Source organism: Mycteria americana, chromosome 25 (assembly GCF_035582795.1).
Source record: "Mycteria americana isolate JAX WOST 10 ecotype Jacksonville Zoo and Gardens chromosome 25, USCA_MyAme_1.0, whole genome shotgun sequence".
Taxonomy (NCBI): domain Eukaryota; kingdom Metazoa; phylum Chordata; class Aves; order Ciconiiformes; family Ciconiidae; genus Mycteria; species Mycteria americana.
The window spans coordinates 924,323-946,919 of NC_134389.1; the positions used below are offsets into that span (position 1 = coordinate 924,323).

A 22,597-nucleotide genomic window follows, 5' to 3' on the forward strand; every position below is an offset into this window, starting at 1 on the left:
GCCGCATACAGCCCCATACCCCCAGCTCCATACAGCCCCATACAGCCCCATACCCCCAGTCCCATACAGCCCCATACATACAGCCCCATACCCCCAGTCCCATACAGCCCCATACATACAGCCCCAGCTCCATACAGCCCCATACAGCCCCATACCCCCAGTCCCATACAGCCCCAGTCCCATACAGCCCCAGCTCCATACAGCCCCATACAGCCCCATACAGCCCCATACCCCCAGTCCCATACAGCCCCATACATACAGCCCCATACAGCCCCATACCCCCAGTCCCATACAGCCCCATACATACAGCCCCAGCTCCATACAGCCCCATACAGCCCCATACAGCCCCAGCTCCATACAGCCCCATACATACAGCCCCAGTCCCATACAGCCCCATACAGCCCCATACAGCCCCAGCTCCATACAGCCCCATACCCCCAGCCCCATACAGCCTCAGTCCCATACAGCCCCATACAGCCCCATACAGCCCCATACAGCCCCAGCCCCATACAGCCTCAGTCCCATACAGGCCCATACAGCCCCATGCAGCCCCATACAGCCCCATACCCCCCCATACCCCCAGCCCCATACGGCGCCCGTCACCCCTGGGCGCAGACACCCCCCCCCCCATCCCGTTCCGGGGGCGGGGCGAGGCGGAGTGGGCGTGGCGAAGGGAGTGGGCGTGGCGTTGCGGCTGCGCGGCGGGCGCGGAGTTGCGCGACGCTCCCTGCCCACGCCCCCGCTCCCGCTCCACGTCCCCTGCGCCGTGCGGCCGCGGCGGGGCGCGGAGTTTGCCTCGGTCCCTGCGCGGCGGCTGCCATGTCCCAAGATGGCGGAGGCGGCGGAGCTGAAGGTGCGGCGGGGGGAGCGGGGGGGAGCGGGGCGGGCGGGACCCGAGCGGCGGCGGCGGGGGCCGGGGGCCCGGCAGTGCGGGGCTGTGGGGCGGGGGCTGAGGGGCGGGGGCTGAGGGCAGTCGAGCGCTGAGGGGGGTGTGGGGCTGAGGGGTCTGTGGGGATGGGGTGAGGCGAGGCAGTGTGGGGCTGAGGGGTCTGTGGAGATGGGTCCAGGCAGTGTGGGGCTGAGGGGTCTGTGGGGCTGAGGGGGTCTTTGGGGATGAGGTGAGGCAGTGTGGGGCTGAGGGGTCTGTGGAGATGGGTCCAGGCAGTGTGGGGCTGAGAGGGTCTGTGGGGATGGGGTGAGGCAGTGTGGGGCTGAGGGGGTCTGTGAGGATGGGTCCAGGCAGTGTGGGGCTGAGGGGTCTGTGGGGATGGGGTGAGGCAGTGTGGGGCTGAGGGGTCTGTGGAGATGGGTCCAGGCAGTGTGGGGCTGAGGGGGTCTGTGGAGATGGGTCCAGGCAGTGTGGGGCTGAGGGGTCTGTGGGGCTGAGAGGGTCTTTGGGGATGAGGTGAGGCAGTGTGGGGCTGAGGGGTCTGTGGGGATGGGGTGAGGCAGTGTGGGGCTGAGGGGGTCTGTGGGGCTGAGGGGATGTTTGTGGTTGGGGATCTGGTAGTGTGGGGCTGAGGGGATGCCCGGGACTGGGGATCAGGCGGCCTGGGGCTGAAGGGATATGGGAGACTGAAGGGATGCGTGGTGCCAGGGGGATGTGTGGGGCTGGGGGACTCTGCAGTGGGCCCAAGGACGTGTGTGGAGCTGGGGACTTTTGGGAGACAGACGGGGTGGCCGTGTGGGGCAGGAGCGGGGGGCTGTGGGGTGGCAGAACGAGGGGTTAGGGCTGTACCGGGGCGTGGGGCAGCGATGGGTGAACAGAGGTGGGGGGAGCGAGGTGTGGAGCTGCGGGGGCAGCCGCTGTGGGGTGAGGATGGTGGGGAGGGATGGGGATGCTGGGGTCGGGGTGCACAGGGGGGCTGAGGCGAGCCGTGGGGTCCCCGCTCGGGGGCAGAGCTGTGGGGGGGAAGGCACGGGGACCACCGGGGCGAAGGGGCCGTAGGGAGGGTGCTGGGGCCTGGACCTTTGTGCACCGAGCGGCGGGCGAGGCTGTGGACTACGACAGCGAGCCCGGTGGGCTTGTCCGCGAGAGGAGGGGGCCGAAAGACGCCGGGGGGCTTCGGAGGTGCAGAGCCACGGAGAAGAGAGGTAGAAACCTGCAGGAAGGGAGAGCCGAGAGCCGGAGCGGTTCAGAGCCTCGCAGGACGCCGGGGGTAGGCAGGGGAGCAGAAAATAGCGGCAGGCAGGAGAGGGGACGATGCGGAGCAGGTTTGGGGTGCAGTAGGGGAGGAGGGAGCAGAGAGCGTGTAACATGGTAGTGCTGCACCAGTGCTCACAGCTGGATGGGGTTTCATCTCCCTCCACTCTCTTTTTCTCGTTTTTTTAGGAGTCAGAGTGTGTCACCACCTTTGCCCACCAGACTGTGGAATATGAAATTGCCCCTGGTAACTAATTCCAAAGCTGATTTTTTTTTTTTTTTCTCCTTGTTGGCGGTTTAATATTTTTTCCCCCCACAGGCTGGAATATAGGTCTGAGCTGGCTGCGGTGGCCTAAGAGTCCTGCCCCCTTCCCCGTGCTGGGAACAGTAAGACGTTTGGGAACTGGCACCTTTTTGGCAGCCAGCCACAGCGAGAACGTAATCCTCCGGAGTAATATTTGTCCGTAATCTTTCCAGCAGTGCCCTGTCCAAATTTTGATACAGCTTTATGGCGTGATCTTTCTCCCTCCCCTAAAACTTAAGCCTGACTACAACGGGAGCCCTGTCAAGTGGCAAAACATTAACGATATTAGTGGAGAAATTGGATCCGATAATTGTCATTGGGTGACTTGGGACTGCGCAGAAGTCGAGCTCCGGCAACTGCGTCCCTGATCCTGTAATTTGGGGACGTAGTTTAGCAAAGGGTAGAGCCGAGCACGACCCAGGGCGAAGTGTCTGTAATGTTTTCTGCTCCGCTCCCTCTGCGGATAAATCGCTGCAGAGGAATTCTGGTTTAAGTCTAGACGGAGCTCAGGGCGCAGGTTTACACCTCTGGGGTTTGGCCCTCGGACGGCAGCCCTTTCGGTGGAGCTGGGCATTATCTGAGGCTTCTTCAGTTTATTTTTGAATCTCTGCTCCCTTTCCCTCGTCCATCTCCCCTAATCCCCTTTCTGGTTTCCTCACCAGGAGTTTGTTTAAGCTTTTTACCATCTGTGTCTCATTGTAAAAGCAAGACGAGCCAGTTGAAAACGAAATGATTTCTCCTTATAAAGCCCGTAGTTGGCTTAAGACACTTTCCTTTATTTAAAAGACCGAACGGTGACTCCCCTGGAAAGAGAAGAGGTTTGCGGACGTGCCTTGTTCAACAGCGGCACGATCGGACTCGAGTCTGCTGCGGATCCAGCCGCTACCCAAGCCTCAGGTGCCCTCTGGGAGCTCTCGATTGCCATCTCTTACGGCAATAAAGAGAGTTTTTTTTCCGCTGCTCTGACGCTCTGAGCAGTAATCGGAGAGGCTTCGGGGGGAGATAAGAGTCCACAGCTGCTGCAGCGGTGGTGACACAGCCATCCTATGTCACGAATGCGAGTGTTTTTTAATGATAAATATGAATCTCGTGCTGGTGAGCCATGCTACACTAATCTCCTGCCGGTTGAAGGACTCTGTCCGGAGGATTTGTAGGAGGAATGGATGTGGGAAGAGGTCGGTTCCTTTACAATGATTGTCGCAAAAGGGGAGGGAGTTGGTAAGAGGAATATTTGATAAATGTGCATCCCTAATGTGTCTTTTCGGGGAGGTGTTTAAAACAGGCACTGGCAAAGTTGAGAGACCCCAAGTCGAGCTTTTTCCTCTTAAATGACAGAGGTTTCCTGCTTTTAACAAATTCTCCTGGCTCCAAAAAGGGGGGGGGGGAAAAAAAATCATTCTTCTCTTGAACGTATCGCCCCAGCAAAGGTAATAGGCAAATCCCCCGCGACCTACAGGGTTCTTTTCTACGCAAAACCTTAATCTGACGCTGTGTCTGTTCTGCATCAGGGACCACATGGCACTTTTTGTAACGACAGAGCTGGCTTTGATAGCTTTACCAAATACTTCCCTTTTTTCTTTTCCCCACTGGGAAGTGGAACATCTGTCACATTGTCCCCCTGAGATGCTGCGTTTTCGGTGCGTGGGTAACAGGATCCTAATACAGCGAATTAAACTGCCTTAAAACCTCTTGGCGCACAGGCCAGAATCAATTAACTATCTGATAAGCTTGACCTGTAGATTATGGAGGTGTGCCTCTTAATTCGGTATTTATAAGTGACTTTTAAAACTGTAAGATGTAAAGCTGAGATGTTCCTGTCAGGAAGGAAAATAGCAACGTTGGGTTTGAGAATCAATCCGAATGCAAATTACACCTCCTGTTAAACCGACGAGGTTTTAGCTTTTATTTTACATTTCTTTTATCGAAGGGGCTGCAGGTTTTTGGCATTTTTTAACTCGCAGAAGCCAACCTTCCCCCTCTACCCCCCCGGTGCTCCGCTGCAGCCGGATGAAGCCCCTCAGTGGAACCAAAATCATGGATTTAAACCCAAGTTGTAACTAATTTGAGAACAATTCTGCTATTGTTGAATCGGTTGCATTTTGGGAGCCTGAAGGGAAAAGTCTTTCTAGATGCAGTGGTGGTGAAACTCTGTGTGCCCTTTCTTATTTAAAAGGGAGAGTGTTGGGAGTTGCTTGATCCCAGGTTTAACCCTTTTTTACTCGCATGAAAGAAAAGATTGTGCTGTAATATGTACAAATACGTATGCATATAAGTATACGTGTGCTTTCGTAGCGCTCTCTGTCATCCCATGGGTGTTCCTGCTTAAATAAGTAATTCTGAAATCCCATTACGAGTTCAGGGGAAGGATGGTTTTGTGAACGACCGTGAGATTGAGCTGAGTTTCTAGGTCTGCTGCTAACTTGCCTGGCGGAGAGGTCTCTGAGACCCTTTTTATTTTTCCTCTTGTGAAATGGGAATAATTCTGTATTTTCTCCTCTTCGGGCATCTTTCAACTTAAGCCTGTCGGGCTCGCTGGACTCGCGGTGAGAATTAGCAGGTCGCTGTTGGGGAGACTCCCTTCAGCGAGGCAGGTTGATAAATGATGCCAGCCTGGTGTATGTTATCCCTTAATTGCAGCCTTTCTCATTAATGACCCATGGCTATTTTCAGATTTGAAGTCTGATGCGTCTCCTTAGAGAAACATCGGGCCAAAAGTGGGCATTCCCAAAGTATATTTTTGAAATAAGAGAATAAAAGCAATGGCTGAAAACCTCCGCAGTCACACTGGGGCTTGGCCTTTCTAAGCCAGCCTGAAGAGGCCTTAAAGTGAGAGTTTTAAACCCAGAGAGGTACAGAAAGCTTTAGTTTAAATGCGAGGTTGACCCTACAAGAAATTGTCAGCGTTTATTCGAAGGGAAGGCGATTTAACAACCATTTGGGTATCGGAAACTGCTCAGACGTCCATCGAATTGGGAAGCGAGTGCGACCTTTTGCATTTCCAGATGCAAGCAAAGTATCTAAAAGTAAAACCAAATCTAAATATTTACAGTTCCGCTACTGACGAGTTATTGATGACCAGGGGAACTTCAAACTTGACAGTGTCTCTTTTAAGGCCTCCGCCATCTTCCTTAGTGAACCCACGGCTTGTTTTTGGGTTGCGCCTGCTCGTACAGCATTTGTAATGGTGGTTGTTTTATTTTCTTGCAGCATATGGTTATGAGCTTTAGGGTATCAGAATTACAAGTTCTCTTGGGCTTTGCTGGAAGGAACAAAAGTGGAAGGAAGCACGAACTTCTTGCAAAGGCATTACAGCTGCTGAAATCTGGCTGCAGCCCGGCTGTCCAGATGAAAATTAAAGAACTGTACCGGCGGAGGTTCCCAAGGAAGATCTTAACCCCTTCGGACTTGTCAATGCTCCACATTCAGGCAGGACAACTGTCCTCGGCCACCGCGCTGACGCAGGGCACGGTCTGTCACCTGCCCTATGACCACAGCTCTGCCGCCATGCCGGCGGCTCTGCTGCCTCCGGTGCCTGTGCTGGGACCCAAGCACGAGACGGACGTTCAGCATTTATCGCCACCCATCCATCCCGTCCATCCGGATGTCAAGATGAAGAGGCTGCCCTTCTACGATGTTTACGATGAGTTGATAAAACCCACCACACTAGGTACGTTCGAAACTGCTCAGCCCTCCTGTGCTTTGGAGGCTCCTTTTGTTTGCTCGGGTGGAGAAGACAGAGCAGGAGTGGCGTGACTAGGGCAAGCCATCAGTGTGGATTGAAAAGGCTGATATCCAGATGAAAGTGGGATTTCACAGAATCGTAGAACGGTCTGGGTGGGGAGGGACCTTTCAAGGCCACCTCGCCCACCCCCCGCCGTGACAGGGCCATCTTCCACCAGATCAGGTTGCCCAGAGCCCCGTCCAGCCTGGCCTTGAATGTTCCCAGGGACGGGGCATCCCCCGCCTCTCCGGGCAACCTGGGCCCGCGTCTCACCAGCCTCAGCGTAAACAATTTCCTCCTTAAATCTCGCCTGAATCTCCCCTCTTTTAGTTTAAAACCATCACCCCTTCTCCTGTTGCTACTAAAAAGTCCGTCCCCATCTTATAAGCACCGAAAGGAGCAGTAAGGTCTCCCCGGAGCCTTCTCTTCTCCAGGCTGAACCCCCCCAGCTCTCCCAGCCCCTCCTCACAGCAGAGCTGTTCCAGCCCTCGGATCATTTGGACTGCAACTTCCAACTCCCAACTTGCATGGGCTGCCAGAAATGGCAGCTTTTAGTTGCTTGTTAGTCTTGTTCCAAATTTATTTGCATGAAAAAGGGGTATTTCTCTCCCAGCTGACACCTTTTCTGTTAAGTGTATATTTTATAAGTGTATATAAGTTTTGGATTATTTACTGTTTGCACCTGATAAAGCCTGGGGTTTTCTTTATGGTCTGAATTGTGAAGCTTTCTCTGGTCTGTTGTACATCAGCGTTTGGGTCCTAATCCCGAGAGAATAAAAACCTGGTTCAGTTGGCACGGGCTCCCTTTCCGAACAAATTAGTGAATGCCGGGAGAGTTAATTATGAAAAGTGGTTTGTTATTTTTGCAAACAATTGGGTGTTACAACTTCCAGCAAAAGAGCTTCTTAAAAATCCTCTGCCGCATTTGAGTCCTAATTCTGCCTTAATAATTAACAAAAATGCAGTCCTAAAATCTTCCAATATATAAAATTAATGAACTGGTTTATGCATCACGATCCGGCTTGTTGCAAATAGGAGAAGGGGTCGGCTCTGTGTGGGTGAGACAGCTTGACGTTGAGCAGGAAACAAACAGCGATCTTAAATTTAAGAGCAGAAACGGGGTATGGCAAAAGGGCAGAGCCACTTGTTTCTCGACGTGATGTGGGGTCGAGCGCTCCGATGCTTCCCCATTTGTAAAACAGGGAAAAGAAAATGCTGGTTCTTGCCTAATTCCAGAAAAGTTGTGTGTTTGCTGTAATCTTTAAAATGCTGGTGGGGAGACGTACGGTACAGAGTTAGCCCGGTAATTGCTGGTGGTTTTGGAAGCGCTGCTGCCCTTGGGGTGATTTGGACCCATGAAGAAGGGAGGTTTATTCTGGTTTTTAGAATAAGTTAGAAGTTGTATTTTTACTTTAGGTTGAGCCCTTCTGGCCTCTTCAGACTAGGCGCACCCATCTTGGGCCTTTTAAATGGTTTTCGCTTGGATTCAGGGTTGTTTTTCTTTCGTATAAACACAGTAATGTTTGCTAAAGCGGAGATAAGTGTGTCTGTACTCCAACCAAAACCCATGCGCTTTTTGGGGGTTTGGTTTCGTTACTGTTGTGCTAAAAATTGCCTTTTCTTAGGTTTGGCTGTGTTCAGTCTCTCAGACAACCTGTGGTTAAGCCTCTTCCCTGAAACGGGATACTCTCCTTGCAAAAGAAATTATTTTTTTCCTCTCCCCTGATAAAACTCCCTTACTTATGTGTTTGTGCTTGAACTTGGAAGAGTTTTTATGTGATTCCTAGGGGGCCATGGACTTTTATTTTTGGCTTCTGGTGGTTTGTGTCTTTCTTCTCCCTTTTGCTGTGTAAACGTCCCCTTCCCATTCTTTTATTTTACTTGCTTGGGACAATTTGTTATAAGTATCCAGATATGAAGGCTGTGGTGTCAGAAAAATGCCAGAAATAAGCAATACGTGGGAAGGAAAAATGAAAACGGGGATGGAGAGGGTGATGATGGGTGAAGGCAGTGACACAGGGGTTAACGATAAAGCCTCCTGGTCTGTCCACACTCTGTTTGCTGCAAGTGAGGAAGATGCAGGCTTTGGCTTTCCCACTCCCCGTCCTATACCAAACCTCTAGTTGTGTTACAGTGAATTTTGGGGATGTCAGCGTTCCTCTCTGGGTTGGATGAAGGCTGCCGGCAGAGCGATAACACTGGTTATAAATTGGTTGTAAGATGGAAGTTGGTTATTGATTATAAATGGAGGCGGCAGAGGACAGAGAAAACCGCAGATATTGGTTAGCACCACTTCGACACTGAGCAGCTTTACCCCGGCTCTCTTCGGAACAGGATCAGGATCCGATTTTGTCATCGAGGAGCAAAAGGCTCAGACAGAAAGTCCTAAGATGGTCAAAAGTCCTCTGAATTTCTCCGTCCGGCCTGCCAGCCTGTTGCTGCTGCCGGTCCGGGGAAGATCTGGCAGGTCATCTGCCAGGAAACTCTGGGCCTCGCATTCCTCGCATTCCTGAGCTGCAGGAGGCTGGAGAAGCAAAACCCCTCGCCCCGCTGAGGAATCTGCGCTTGAATGTGCTTTTTGGGGAGGCCAGCGTAAGGGTGTCCCTCTCCCAAGGCAGGTGGCCCAGAGGACGGAGCTGACCTTCTCCTCCACGGATCTGTAGTCGCCTCGGATGGTCACGCTATGACCAGCTCATCACAAGTGTCTCCTTGAAATAAATAAAGGATCAAAATGTGAGATTTACACTAACACGTGCCACTGCGATAATGTCCTCGGCTTTATTTTCTCTTGACCCAGGGATGCTCTGCATCCCGGAGAGGACCAGCGGGAGCTGCTGTTCCTCAGGACCTCTCCTGACGGGTGTGAAAACGAGTGCAGAAGAGGCCAAATCATCTCTTTGCAAATTACATTGGCTTACAACGTCAGTGGTCTTCATTCTAGGAAACTGATACTCTGCAAATATTGATAAAATAGCTCACGGTTGTTGTGAGGGAGGCAGACACCTTCCAGTTTGACCGAGGGAGAAGCTCGGGCGCAAAAGAAGTAGCAGCTCGGTTAAGGTCAGGGAAAGAGAAGGGGAAATCCTGGTTTATTTTTACATGTATCTTGCACCAAACGTTTTTACCATGCTCGTCACTAACCCTCCCGTAAAATTATTGATTCTCCCATTATGCGGGTTTCTCCACGTGTGTTTATTTTTAATCAAGGGCATGGCTGGTTTTCTCTGAATTCGCCATGACTCTGTCCATGTGCCTGAGGAGAAAATGGCAACGCCTGATTATTGTTCAGCAACTGTACTTATTCCATAACCACTGTAATTATTATAATTTCTAGGGCAATGGATGAGCTCTGGCATTCCCTTAGCTCCGCATTTGATCTCGCTCTTCCCAACCTGTCTGCTGATCCCTGGGAAGCGCCGTGTGGCTCTTCGTGGACTCGGGAGGCTGTTGCAGACCCAGGAGTGCGAGCGGGCGGGTTTCCCGATTTCCTCACCATTTGCTACCTGTGCAAGCCACCTTACTTTCCAGGCCTCAGTTTTCCTTGTAAATAAAATGATTGAAACTGAATGTCTACCTTGAAGGACAGATCTGACGCTTGGTTACGTGGTCAAGGACTTGGAGGGCCGCTGCATGGAACTGCAGTTAATTTTGATTGCCTTCTGCTTTTAGTGGATGCTGTTCCGTGTTTATTACAAGCCTTGGTGCCTGCAGGTGTAAGAATGACTTAATGATGATTTAATTTGTCTTAAATCCTCTTTTTCAGCCTCAATGAACAGTCAGCGGTTTGAAGAAGCTCACTTCACCTTTGCTCTAACCCCCCAGCAAGTTCAACAGATCCTCAGCTCCCGGTAAGCGAAACGGTGTCTCTCTGGATGCCGTGCAAGTGCGTGTGGCTTCCCTGCTGTGTTCCCTGCTGTGGCTGCGTGTTCTTCCCCGGCAGAACGGGGAGCGGAGTCAGGAGAAAAAATGGGCAGAGTTTGGATGAGTGAGCCTGGCAGATGAGGAGGTCACGGATGGTCAGAATAGGAGGAAGAGCTGAATCTTAAACAGTTCATGTTTCTCTGCTCCAGTGCAGTACGTGAGAATAAAATGCCAAGCTGGGTGTAGAAAGGGGAGTTCCTCGATATCAGCGGTGCTGTGCTGCTTACAGCCATGGAGGACCTGCCCAAAAGCCAGCAGAGTGGAATTATTGTATGGAAGAGAGAAAATGTGGTAATTGGGACAAAAACGTGCAAGTTCACCGCAAAATTTAGGACTACCCTCCACCTGTGCCTGCAAACAATCGTTTGCTTGCATTGGCGAGCCTGTAGTTGGCGTTATATTCTTAAAACTCAGCAGTAGCAAGACTCTTTGAGGTTGATTTTCTCCTTTTCCCACCACTCTCTCTTCTGTTCGATGGGCTTTTGCTGTATGTCCTCGTTTGGGAATGTCGCCTGCTAGTTCGGACAGGTATTACCCGTTTTCACAATTCAGCTGCGCTGGTTTTATTCATAATATGGCTCACATGTATCAATATCAATATAACTTAATAGAAATTTATGCTGTTGTAGTCGTAATTCTCTATAATAAGCACTGCTGACAGTCTTAAGACCTGCTTTTCTGTTGCAGAGATATCTTACCAGGTGCCAAATGTGATTACACCATACAGGTGCAATTAAGGTAAGGTAATGTCTTTTTGATGAATGCATTAACTCCTGTTCCCTGAGCTAGTGTATCCATATTAATTTGTCCTTGATTTTGATGAATCACGCTTTTAGCACTTGATTTGCTTTGAAATTGCATGTCAGATGGCTCAGAGGAAATTTAAAATGTTCGGTGCTGCGTTCTGAACACGGGTTTCTATATGGCAGTGAGGGTTTCTATATGGCAGTGAGGGTTTCTATATGGCAGTGAGCCTCTGATAAACGCTGTCGTGCAACACCAAACCAAGAGGGTCTTTCTGAACTCGGCGAGGCTGAGCGCGTTATCTCTGGGTGACCCTTTGCTGGCACAGGCGACGTGGCCTTGCACGCAAGTTTTCTCAATTGTAAGTGTAGTAAAATTTAATCTTTTTGAGAGTTTTGCACGCTTGTATAAAACTTGCTTCTTTCACTTCTCCGTTTTGATTATTTGCCTGTTTGCGGATTCATTGCAAAAGGCGCAATAAGATGCAGAAACTACATTACCTTAAAATTTGAACATTTTTTTAATATTCACCCAGTTATTACTCATGAAAATGCAAGACATGTTGGAGAGTGTGAGTAAAAAAATACTTGAAAGTGCTTCACAGGTTACCCTCCGATTCTCACAGTCATGCCGGGGTGGTTATTTAAGTGCCTGCCCACACTGTCCTGCGGCACTGAACAGGAACTGAGGAGCCTCTTGCGCAACATTCAACCCCTGGCGGGGTTAAAAAATGTTAAATTTTATTATCAGGGGTTTGAATTTGGCAAAGAGACAGAGAATCACTACTGTACTCTCAGGAAAAAAAGTGATGAGGAGTTGAGGGCTTTAGTTGTGATAGCTGGAAGTCTGAAGAAAAGTGGTGGTTTGAAATCGAAGACTTTGGTTTAATTCCACAGAGAGCCTGTTGGTTTTCAGGAGGGCGTTCTATATTAATTACAATTCTGTGACAACGTCTCTCTGATTTGGGGCTTTACAGTCGCAGCTTTCCTGCTGTGTCCATCTGTTCCACTCTTGCGTGCAGAGCTGGTGGAGCGAAGCATACGGGCATCCTGTTCCCTGGGATACATCAGGAGGTGGATGCTTGGAAATGTCGCTTCTGTAGCGCAGAAAAACACCATGTGTGTTTTTGAAGGACCGGTTTCAGTGTCTGTGCCTCTTACTATGTTTTGGACGTTGGAGATGAAACAGAGTTTACCCAACAGTCCACCGGGAAACTTCCAGGAGTCTCCTGGGGTGTCCAGAGTGCATCCCTTCGCCTGAAGAAGTGAACCCTTATTCAGCAAACTTCAGTGCAGGAGTTAAAAATGACGGTGGGATCGTTTCTTCTCTCCTGCTGATGTGCTTCAGCATATGCGGCATTCTCGTGTTCCCAAGCAAGAAAAAGATTAACTCTCAATTTTATTCTTTGTTTTATTTGGCAAGCAGAGAGAGGTTAAAAAACAATAAGACCAGATTTATTTTTCGAGAACGTTGGTGGTGTGGCTCTGCATCGGCGTGACGTGCCAGGGCTTGATCTCGCAGCTCAGAAGGAGCCGGCCGAGGTCACGGTCTGACTCACGGCTTCGCGGCAGGACTGTGGTTTCGGCGTGGGGAGTCGTCTCTGGCGGAGCACCCTCCTTTGAGAGAAAATAGAGCGCACGGCCATCTGGTTAAATGGGATTAGGATTTGAGCCAGAGCCCGTTCTGGGTTGCTGGTGCTGACGGTTGGACTTGATGGTCTTAAAGGTCTTTTCCAACCTAAATGGTTCTGTGATTCTGCGGTGAGGGAGGCAACGGTAGGATATCGAGTGATGGCAGATGAGCTTTGAGGGAGTCCAAGCAGTAACCAGTCTGTCCTATTGCAAGATTCACTGCTTTGGGTCAAATATAACTTTTTAGTTCCTCAGGTGCTTTTGGTGGGTAACTTAAGCAGATGTAGTTCTTTGCGTCTTGAAGTGCTGCGGAATCTATAGGTGAAGTTGCACGTGAACGCACCCGAACCGGGATTAAACCATCTGATACAGTGCTGCTGGGGTGGGAATTATATCAAGGTGGCCAGAGTGAATGGCAGTCCTCCGTCGTCCTAAATGGCACCCAGGTTCGCTGTCCGTGCCGCTTGAACCCGGAGCTTGGTTTGTGTCGTTTTCTGGAACGATGTTAGGCCAGAGAAATACACTTGGCCTTTGAAACTGCGATTCTGGATAGCTTAGATTGTCATCTGGGCTGAATAAAATCAGCCCTGCCCCTGCACACTTCACAGCCTGTCCATTAGCGATTGTTTTAAGTCACTGGCGTTTTTCGCTCTTGTTTCTCGTGTCGCTTTTGCCGCATGAAGGGTTTGAAACACGTGCAGGGCTGTTCATCTGCTTATGTGTTTTCCACCCATTGATCTGTTCTGCTTGGGAAATGTTTTTTTTCCCTTTTTAAAGGGAAGTTTGGCTGCCGTTTTTTGCGGGCGTCACCACTCACTTGCCAGTTTCTCCCTCCTGCTTCTTAGGTTTTGCTTGTGTGAAACCAGCTGTCCCCAAGAAGATTACTTCCCTCCTAATTTATTCGTCAAGGTCAATGGAAAACTCTGTCCGCTGCCTGTGAGTAAATCTTATTTCTTCTTAATATGTTGTAGACTAAAGCCTGCCCTTTTACACAGCTGCAGCTCCCAGTGAGTGCAGTGGGAATGTATTTCCCAGAGATTAAAGACTGACTTGAAGAAATGGTGTGGTTAGAGTGCAAAACTGATTTCATGTTACAGGGCTGTGGATTGGTGATGAAAGCTGCTCTTTGATTCAAGGAGTGTGGTCTTTAAGTAGAAGAATATGCAAACTTTGGGCCTGACTTTTTTTTTTTTTTTAAACCAGCAGATTCCCTCTCATTTTTTGGAACGCTTCTTTTGACGAGAAACTCGATAATAAAAATGCAGAGTAAAATCTGAGCTTAATGGAATAATGGCGCTGCCTTTAGTTTATCACATTGCAGGAAGACCTGGATGCTCCAGTCAAGGCTGGGGTCCTTCGTGCTAATGCGTAAAAATATAATAAGAAATAGTGCTTGCCCCCGTTCACAGTCCCAGAAGGGATGCGATTCAGTGTCACGTCTAGGAACGGTATCAGAGGTTCGACGGTCTCAGGCCAGGTCCCTGTCAACTGTCCCACGCTGGCTTTGCTCCATTATAGCTGGCGCTTTTTGCAATCAAACCTGCAGAACAGCCTCTAACGCTCTGCCTGAGCCGCTCCCTTAATATTTTTAGAGATTTGCATTTTTTGCCTCAGATATCGGGTTTGGTTTTGGCCAAGACAATTAGTAACCTGCTTTAAAAAAAAAAAAAAACAAAAAAAGAGGTCGTTTCTGGCCTCATGGGACGGAAAGAGGGAAGTGCATGTGAGATGCAAGATGGCTAAAGGGTCCTCCCCCAGCTTCTGCTCTCAGATAAGGTTTCTTGCTTTCATTTGGATGAGTCATCTGCAGCTGAGAAGCTGTTTGTACGGGCTGTGCACAGCACAGCAGCTCGACGGGAAGGCTTTTTTTGTTTTACTTCTGCTTAAACTGTGATGGGTGGCTGCTGAATCAGTCTCAAGCCGCCCAGTCTAACTGAGGGCGATGAAAAAAGGGTGGTGTAAATCTCTCTGAATTACAGAAAAGGCACTCTTGGGCTGAATAAGGGGATGGGTTTCTAATCAAGTTGGAATGTGGATATAATGAAGCAAAAATGAGATCAACGTCAGATTTGTCACGGGATGTAATTTTTTAGCTTCCTGGCCTGGGTGAACTGGGTAGGATTTGGTTTTTAATTCAACACCGTTTGTGCACAACACATCCCGGACTGACAGTTGTGTGTTTGTGGAGGGGTTCAGCTTACGATGGGGTTCCAGTGCGCTCGTCAGCGTAAGGATATTAGAGGGAACCTTTGTTCTCCATTTCTTGACACTGAGGAATAATAACGTACTGCTTTGAGATTTGGAGATAAATTCTCATACAAACTCTCAAGGTGTGACGTGAAATGTCTTGAGGTACAATGTGCCCTGAAGAGGTTGGGTTCGTAGATTCTTGTATGTGGCCTTCCACCTCAGAGAGAACTTATTTTATGCCACGTAATCTTTCTTTCTTTGCAGGGTTATCTCCCGCCCACAAAAAATGGTGCAGAGCCGAAACGACCCAGCCGCCCCGTCAATATCACTCCGTTGGCACGCCTTTCGGCAACCGTCCCGAACACGATTGTAGTGAACTGGTCCTCGGAGTTTGGCAGGGTGAGTGAGGTGAAAACCATTTCCCATTTGCTGCTGTTCCTTCACTACCCGCTGTTTGCAGAATCGAGGGCATTTTTGCAGTAGCATCAAGCTGTGCAGATCCAGGAGAGCCCTCTCCTTTCCGGTGGGTTCTTCTAGGCCTGAGCAGCGTCAACTTCTTTTCAACAGAACTACTCTCTGTCGGTGTACCTGGTGAAGCAGCTGACATCAGTAACGCTGCTACAGAAGCTAAGAGCCAAGGGCATCCGAAATCCAGACCATTCGCGAGCCCTGAGTAAGTACCCCTTGCGAAGGCGCAACCGTGCTCGATCGCATCCTGTGCTGGGTATGGGAAGACAGAGCAGGTCTGAATTAGCACGCGAGGGCAGAGCAGGTCTTTGTGTGCGTCCCTTCTCGCAAGCCCGCACGCGCTTGCTGAGTCCTGGTGAGGAGAACTGGATGGGAAGGTAAGGATTGCAAAGATGATGGATTGTTTTTCAGTGATGCCATTCGACAAAGCTCTAAATCAAACCGTTCTTCAGATCGCTGCCCGTCTCGGTTGTGATGCTTCCAAAACGTTTGTCCTCTGAGAAGCAGCGGGAGTGTTGCTGCTGCTGCTTACGCTCAAATTGTACGCTGCTTCCCTTCACCCAAATGTTTCCCTGGGCTGTCACCTTACAGGCAGGCTGTAAAATCTTTAAGGCAGGGACTGTCTCTTTGTACTGCGTACGTGGTCTAGCCAAGGAGACTCTTGCCGGAGCTTTTAACCTAATAGTAATAATGTCTGCTGTTATAAGCATTACCTGCCTGTAACTTGGATAATAAGTGTCATGGTGCAAATTATAAATCATGTCTGTACATATTTATGCATGTAAAAGAAGGAGGATGTTGACAGGAGACCTTTTTTCCCCTCCTCTTCTTTCAGTCAAAGAAAAACTAACAGCTGATCCTGACAGTGAGATAGCTACAACGAGCTTACGCGTTTCCCTGATGTGTCCAGTAGGTTTCTACATTTTTGTTCATTTTTCTTGGACAGGCCTTTGCAAACAGCTTCCCGCTTTACCTTACCGTTGCGTAGGAACGCTTTGGAGTGAGAGGAGAGCTAACGCTGCTGCAGCCCTGCTTTTGTTGAAAAGTCAGCTTTGATTCCTAAATAAAAGCAGAACCGCTTTCTTTCATGCCTAAAAAAAATTACTGAGATTGTTGGCCTCAACCGCCTAGCCAAAAAATGTCTTCTGTTGACCCGATCCTTGTCTTTCACCTGCACTGTTAGCATGTGTTTGAGGTGGAAGTGAGCTTAAAAAAAAAAAAAAAAAAAAAAAAGGCAAAAATACCCTCAGGAAAGCTTGTTTTCTCTCGCACGTTAATTCTTCCTTGACGTTTGGTTTAACGTCTCGTTAAACACGCTCGAGTGCTGGGCAGGGGAGAAAAGGGAATAAACAGGGAATAACACCGCTGGCTTTACTTGGCGTTGTGAGAGGCGGTTTGTACAAAAACCGACTTCATTTCTTATTTCTTGTCCCCTAGCTGGGTAAGATGAGGCTGATTGTGCCCTGCCGAGCCATCACGTGCACCCACCTCCAGTGCTTCGATGCAGCGCTCTATCTTCAGATGAATGAGAAGAAACCCACGTGGACTTGTCCTGTGTGTGATAAGAAAGCCCCGTACGACAACCTGATAATCGACGGGTGAGCTGAGCAGGCTTCTTACACAGTCTTTAGCCTGGATCATGTTTTTCTTTTAAGGCTTATCCTCTGATGCTAGCATATATAGACAAGTTACAGCCTCGAATAACTTAAAATCTGATTTTCGTTCCCTAAACTGCTTTGATGCCAATCTGGAGAGATTTCTCCCAAAGAACAAGAAGCCTTTGTCAAAATCTTGGCTTCCTCGCTGGCAGTCTCCGCAGAGGCAGTAATGAGGGAACCTGCTTACCGGGGTTTGAACAGAGCCCTCCTGTGTACATTGAACAGCCCATCACAAAACATAACTTGCAGGTGATATTAGGAAATTTAGACTGGATATTAGGAAATTTTACTTCACTGAAAGGGTTGTCCAGCACTGGCACGGGCTGCCCAGGGCAGTGGTGGAGTCCCCATCCCTGGAGGTATTTAAAAGCCGTTTGGATGAGGTGCTCAGGGACGTGGTGTAGTGGTGGGCTGGGCAGTGTTGGGTTAACGGTTGGACTCAATGATCTTAAAGGTCTTTTCCAACCTCTACGATTCTGTGATATTGGCCCAGATTTTAGAACAGTAATTCTTCGCACCCCTTTAACGCATCTCCTGAGCTCCTGTGTCGTTTCTGCCGTCCGTGCGCACGTATTTATGCGTGAGTCCTTGTAGTGTTTGCTCTCCCCAGCTTGTGCTCTCACCCGGCAGGTTGTTCATGGAAATCCTGAACTCCTGCACGGACTGTGATGAGATACAGTTCATGGAGGACGGCTCCTGGTGCCCCATGAAGCCGAAGAAGGAGAACCAGGAGGTGTGCCAGACGTCTGCGTTCAGTGGGATCGAGGGTACGGGAGCTATGGTCACCAACTCTTTCTTGGACGTCTTGTTTTGCCAAAGCAACGTTTACACTTACAATTTTTACATTTACAAAGCAACATTCGGAGCGTTTCAGATCCCATCTGGGAGCCGGTATTTGGGATCACACTGAAATACCAGGAGCATGACAGGCACTTAGCACACCACTGTGGAGTAAGTGCTAGAAAAAGCAAGAAAAATGCAGGTTCCTCTTGAAACTGCAGCGTTAATTCCAGGTGGGCTATGGAGACCTGACCGCTAGTGTGGGGATGATGCTTCCGTTCTGGGATGGGGTGTGGATTTGCTCCAAGCTGTTCGGAAGTCCGGAGTATATCGCAGGGTTGTAGTGCTTGTAGAGGCAGTGGTGTTTTGCTCGCCTCCGTTTCGGCAGCCGAAGCTGATCGCTGGTTTTCCTCTGCAGCCAGCTCCCTTTACACTGTGAACTCCGAGGGCAAGAACTCTTCGGAGGGCAAAAAAAAAGTGGAGGTTATTGATCTCACTCTGGACAGCTCGTCGGATGAGGAGGAGCCGCCTGCCAAGAAGCAGTGCCCCGTCTCCAGCGTGGCTCTTCTGACAGCGGCCGGGCCCAAGGGGTAAGGCAGCGCAGGAACCCGACCCCCCCTGCTTTGCTGGGCTTTGGCTTCTTTTGCTTCCTGCTCTCCGCTTCCTTCCTTTCTGAGTGCTGATGCCGTCTCAGTAACCAGATCCGAGCCTGCTCTGTCCCTGGGAAGCGCTGCTGCTGCTGCTTTCCGTACTGGCCAGGGTGAGGTGACACACCTCTGACCACGGGGCCGGGGAGGAGGGAGGGCTTGTTTTTGCTGTAGGTATGGCAGCATCGGGGTGTTTTGGGTTTTGGTGGGGTTTTTTTCTGATAAACAACGGAGGAATTTGCCCTCAGTGTGCCGTTCTGCTTTTGTTAAGGTTCATCGGGTCTGTATTCTGTTTCAGGGTATTAAGTATTGATCACCAGCCGTCTTCTGTGCTTCGAAGTCCTCCCATGGCAGCTCTTGGCAGCGACTATCTCTCCAACCTCCCCATTCCTGACTACCACCCTTCCTACCAGGTGCCCTCGGAGCTTCAAGGTAACCACAGAGACCTCTGGCAGCAGTTTTCCAATATGCGCAATTGTACCAGTTTACCAGACTAAGCTCTAACAGCCGGTGCCCTGGCCGCCTCTTCCACTGAGCTACGGGGCCTTTGGGTCGCTCACACACGTAGTCTGTCTTGGCCTGGCAGCTCCTGCAGCTCAGAGCAAGTGGTTCTGAGTGACAGAGTTCACTGGCCCAACACAGAAGAGGGAAGAAGGAAACTAGAGTACCTCCCTCCCGGGGCACGACGCCCCTGAGATGTCTCTAGGGGCCTGCAGGTGAGATCTTGACTGACAGAATAACTCGAAATCTGGTTGTTAGTTACAAATCGCCGGTAGGAACGACCCAGGTTTTGGCTGGCTAGTGCGTCCCAGGGCCACCGAGGACATGAGGCTGTGACTTCCTTTCGCGGGCTCTTCTTGTTCCTGGCTGGCAGGGCGTGATACAGGTCGTGTGTCCTAACCCAGCAGAAGGAAAGAGAGGCTCATGTCCACGACTGAGTCGTAAATCATAAACCGTTCCCTGGAACCCACGGCTCTGGAGATCCCCGTGTGCCTTACAGGAGCGGGTTATGCCTCCGTTGTCCCCAGGGAGACGGGCGTTCACCGCCTGGTTTTACAGGCGGGGAGGCTGCTATCCAGAGAGCTGAGGTGTCGGGCTTGCGTCCGCCTGTCAGGTCAGCAGCAGAGACCTGAAAACGCTCTTTCTCAGCCCTGCGTGCAGTTCCCGCACGCCTTTGCGCCCGATCCGATGCGTGCACGGTTGCCGTCTGCGGTTCGTTTGGTCGAGACCCTTAAGCAGCTTTTGCGGAGCGGTTCGAAGCGTCCTGGTGTCACCAGCCTGGCTGGGGCCGTGCTGACTCAGCCCTTTGCGGTTTGCTGAGCTTTGCTGGAACTTGATTTTGGTACCAGGCCCCGCGACAGCTCTAGAGAAGTGAAATTTAATTTGCCCTGTGCTGTTTTGTTGCTGAGGCCACGCGATGAGTTACAGAGGGGCTGTAGGAACAGAGCTGGAGCTTGTGATGGAGTTGGAGCTGACAGCATCGTGGTGTCTAGCTCTTGGAAGCAGCCTGAACCCATCTGCTTCTGTCTCTACGTTAGCACGGTTTGGCTCCCCTCCCTGCCAGAAGTTTATTTACCATCAAGAGATTTATTTTTCCCCTTTTTATTTTTCTAGGTCTGGATTTGTTTTCCTTCCTTCAAAGTGAAAATCAGGTAAGCTTTTTGTTTTGTTTCATTTTTGTTTTTCTTTCCTCCTTGCCAAATCTGCAGACTGGCGAATACGTCCCTCTTCACTCGGCCAACCTTCCTCCTCCATCCTCTTCCTCCGGGAGAGCTGTTGTAGGACGGCGGGGGGGGTGCCAGCTTTGCGGTTCCACGGGCATCGCCTGACGGCACAGGGCGATACTTCGTCTGCCCTGCAGCTGCAGGAATCCTGGGCTCTTGTCGCTCTGCCCGGCACCTCTCTCCTTTCGCAGCCTCTGCTTTCTTGAGTCCGCCTCGCGAAGGCGAACTCGGAATTGCCAAGGGCTCAGAGCTGGGAGTATTTTGCTTCTCTGAGGCTGAATCCACGCAGACCTAGGAGAGCGACGGTAGAAAGCGGAGGGATTTGGCAGCAGTCGCTGAGAGGCGACTCGTCCCGTCCGCGTCGTGCGGAGGCGGCTCAGCGTAGGGCGCGGATCCACGCACGCGCGGCTTTTCAGGGTGGTCGCTGTAGGCTCCGTCTTCTTTCTCTGTGCTGGGCTTCATTTCTTGCTGCCGCCGCATGTCTCTTCTCTGCCGTTCTCGCCCCTGAAGCCCGCGCTTGCGCTGGGTTGTGCTGACAGGAGGCAGCGGGTGTTGACGGTTCAGGGACAGTCTTGGTAAACTGGTACATTTATCCGGGGAGCTCTGGGAGCGATCTCTGCGCGACCCGTCCTCTCCGAAGGGCCGCGTGGGACTGGGGCCGGGGTTTTGTGCATCCCGTGAGCTGATCGGGGCTTTTCCTTTGCTTGGCAGCATTACAGCCCGTCCGTGATCACCTCCCTGGATGAGCAGGATACGCTCGGCCATTTCTTCCAGTACAGAGGCACGTCTAGCCACTTCCTAAACATGAATCCCCTGGCCCCTGTGATGGCAGGATCTCACGGCGCCGTCAGCCCGGCCGGCGGCCGCATCAGCAGCATCGTCTCCACCAGCGCGCTGCGAGAGAGCCACGGACACAACGGGACAATAAGTAGCAACGCGGCGCTCCCGGGCTGCAGGCCAGACATCATTTCCCTGGACTGAGGCCACGCTGGTGGCTGCTGTTCCCTCTGCCGGGGTGGGAGACGAGGGCAGGTTTCCAGTAGCTGCCTTAGGGATTGGCTTCCCTGTCCGGGACTGGAAGGACCTGACCGAGAACCGCTCGGTTGTGTCTCTCCTCTCTCGATCGAGGCCATCTCCCCCACGTAGCCGGTGCCCCCAGGCCTCGCGCCGGCGGTTTCCAGTCTGCCTCTGTTCGGAAGGATGCGTCCCACGGCCGTACCTGTGCACGCACGCGCTCGCTCCTGAGCAGGTTGGGACGTGGGCTGGGGAGTGCCCGTGTCCGAGGGTTAACCAAACCCCCCGACTTTAAAGAAATGTTTTAAAGCCGTTTATGTTACGTAGGATTCTGCTACAGATAGCAAAGAGCCGAGGAGGGTAACTCAACCGCCCCCTCTGCCGCGGGAGCGGTGTCTGCTTCCCAAAAGCAGCGTGTCCTGCGCTTACCCCCCCCGAACCCCACGTGGACCCTCACAAGTGGGGCTGGGCTGGACGGGGCTGCCTCCCCAGCCCCCGCTGGAAATTATTCCTCTTTTTTAATGGAAGAAGGCGGTGGGGGGAAGAGCAGCGCGCGGGGCTGCGTTGGAGGAGGATGGGGTGAAGCCAGGAGGGAGGCGGCGCTGGTGCCCTGACCACGCTCTTGCCTCCTGCCCGTCCCTCTAGTGACAGTGCTGTCTCGGGTGTAATTACGACGTATTTTTAAAAAAAAAAAAATGTAGATTTCTTTTCCTCCTTTTAAATATTTCCAGCGCAGACCTGTACAGAGAACAAATAGATGATCTATATTTTCAGCTGCAGCTTTTGTACATACAAAACTCCAAAGACTTCCCTGTTTCTGTATCTACGCGAGGACTAAATGAAGGTTGCGTCGTCTCCGGGGGCGACGCATCACCCATTGCACAAATTATTTATGTATTTAAACGTATACTTTAGTTTGTAACCTCTCCAGCGCTGTACCTGCTGCTTTGTGAGTCTCCAGCCGGGCTTGCTCCCTGCTGCCGCGCTCATCTCCCAATTCCTGCAGCGACAGGCACGCGGGCGCTGCGGCCGCGGCGAGGTTGGAGAGCGGAGAGGTTTCACATGTAGCAATTTTTTTTAGCACCTTTTTTTAACTGCTCCTTCCTCGAAATTCAAAGCAGCGTCCGGCACGGGGGAGCAGCGCACAGTATTCCGCTTGGACGATTTCCTATTTCTTGTATCGTAACCGCGGTAAATATTTCGATGTAATAAAGGTGTCGATCCTGAGGACCTGCCGATTCGCGCGGTGACCGGGCAGGCGGAGCTGGGCCTGTTCAGCAGGAATCGAACCGCTGCTGCTTCTGCTCTGGTGTGAAGAGCAGGAGTTGGGGGGCACCCAGCCGTAGCCGGGGGGGCAAGAGGGTGCTGGGATCTCGGCCCTGGCTCGCCTGCACGTGCCCCGCTCCCCTCTGAAGGGGTGGTTGGGGTTTCTGAACTTCGGGCTTTCCGAAATCCCCCGCTGGAGGGGCCCGGCTCTGGAGGAGATGGCACCGAGGCGCGGGGCCGGCTCCCCAGGGGCTCGGCTCACCCTAACTCTGCTCTGCTTTCCCTGCAGCCGCGCCGCCCCCCAGCAGCGAGACGTGCCCAGCGTGGGCCCCCGGTCCCCCCGCCAGCGCAGCGGCTCCGCTCCGGGTACTGCCAGGGTGACGACG

General features: G+C 51.4%; 1 protein-coding gene across 10 annotated transcripts; it reads left to right on the top strand.

Annotated features, from left to right (window-relative positions):
• The first annotated feature begins 696 nt into the window (after positions 1 to 696).
• Positions 697 to 22,172, top strand: PIAS3 (protein inhibitor of activated STAT 3). 10 transcript variants are annotated; one of them, XM_075524696.1, is made up of 16 exons: positions 756 to 853; positions 2,333 to 2,390; positions 3,234 to 3,344; positions 5,655 to 6,114; positions 9,932 to 10,016; positions 10,777 to 10,827; positions 13,310 to 13,400; positions 14,919 to 15,053; positions 15,222 to 15,327; positions 15,958 to 16,031; positions 16,560 to 16,720; positions 17,411 to 17,547; positions 17,979 to 18,150; positions 18,506 to 18,639; positions 19,822 to 19,859; positions 20,643 to 22,172. In XM_075524696.1, exons 4-16 carry the CDS (start codon positions 5,658 to 5,660, stop codon positions 20,910 to 20,912), a joined length of 1,911 nt encoding a protein of 636 aa, XP_075380811.1. In that variant the 5' UTR covers positions 756 to 853; positions 2,333 to 2,390; positions 3,234 to 3,344; positions 5,655 to 5,657; the 3' UTR covers positions 20,913 to 22,172. The 10 variants fall into 10 exon arrangements, 7 of the variants coding, with proteins under 7 accessions (XP_075380815.1, XP_075380809.1, XP_075380808.1 ...); XM_075524694.1 differs by lacking the exon at positions 3,234 to 3,344 and having other exon boundaries at positions 698 to 853; XM_075524695.1 differs by lacking the exons at positions 756 to 853; positions 3,234 to 3,344 and adding an exon at positions 1,980 to 2,159.
• Positions 22,173 to 22,597: the final 425 nt, after the last annotated feature.

What these genes read in the sequence shown, in the direction of transcription:
- PIAS3 (XM_075524693.1), top strand. Translation starts at nt 830, where the DNA reads ATGGCGGAGGCGGCGGAGCTGAAG. An exon ending in AGACCATTCGCGAGCCCTGA is followed by an intron (nt 15,328 to 15,957) that starts GTAAGTACCCCT and finishes CTCTTCTTTCAG; the next exon opens with TCAAAGAAAAACTAACAGCT. An exon ending in ACAGCGGCCGGGCCCAAGGG is followed by an intron (nt 18,151 to 18,505) that starts GTAAGGCAGCGC and finishes ATTCTGTTTCAG; the next exon opens with GGTATTAAGTATTGATCACC.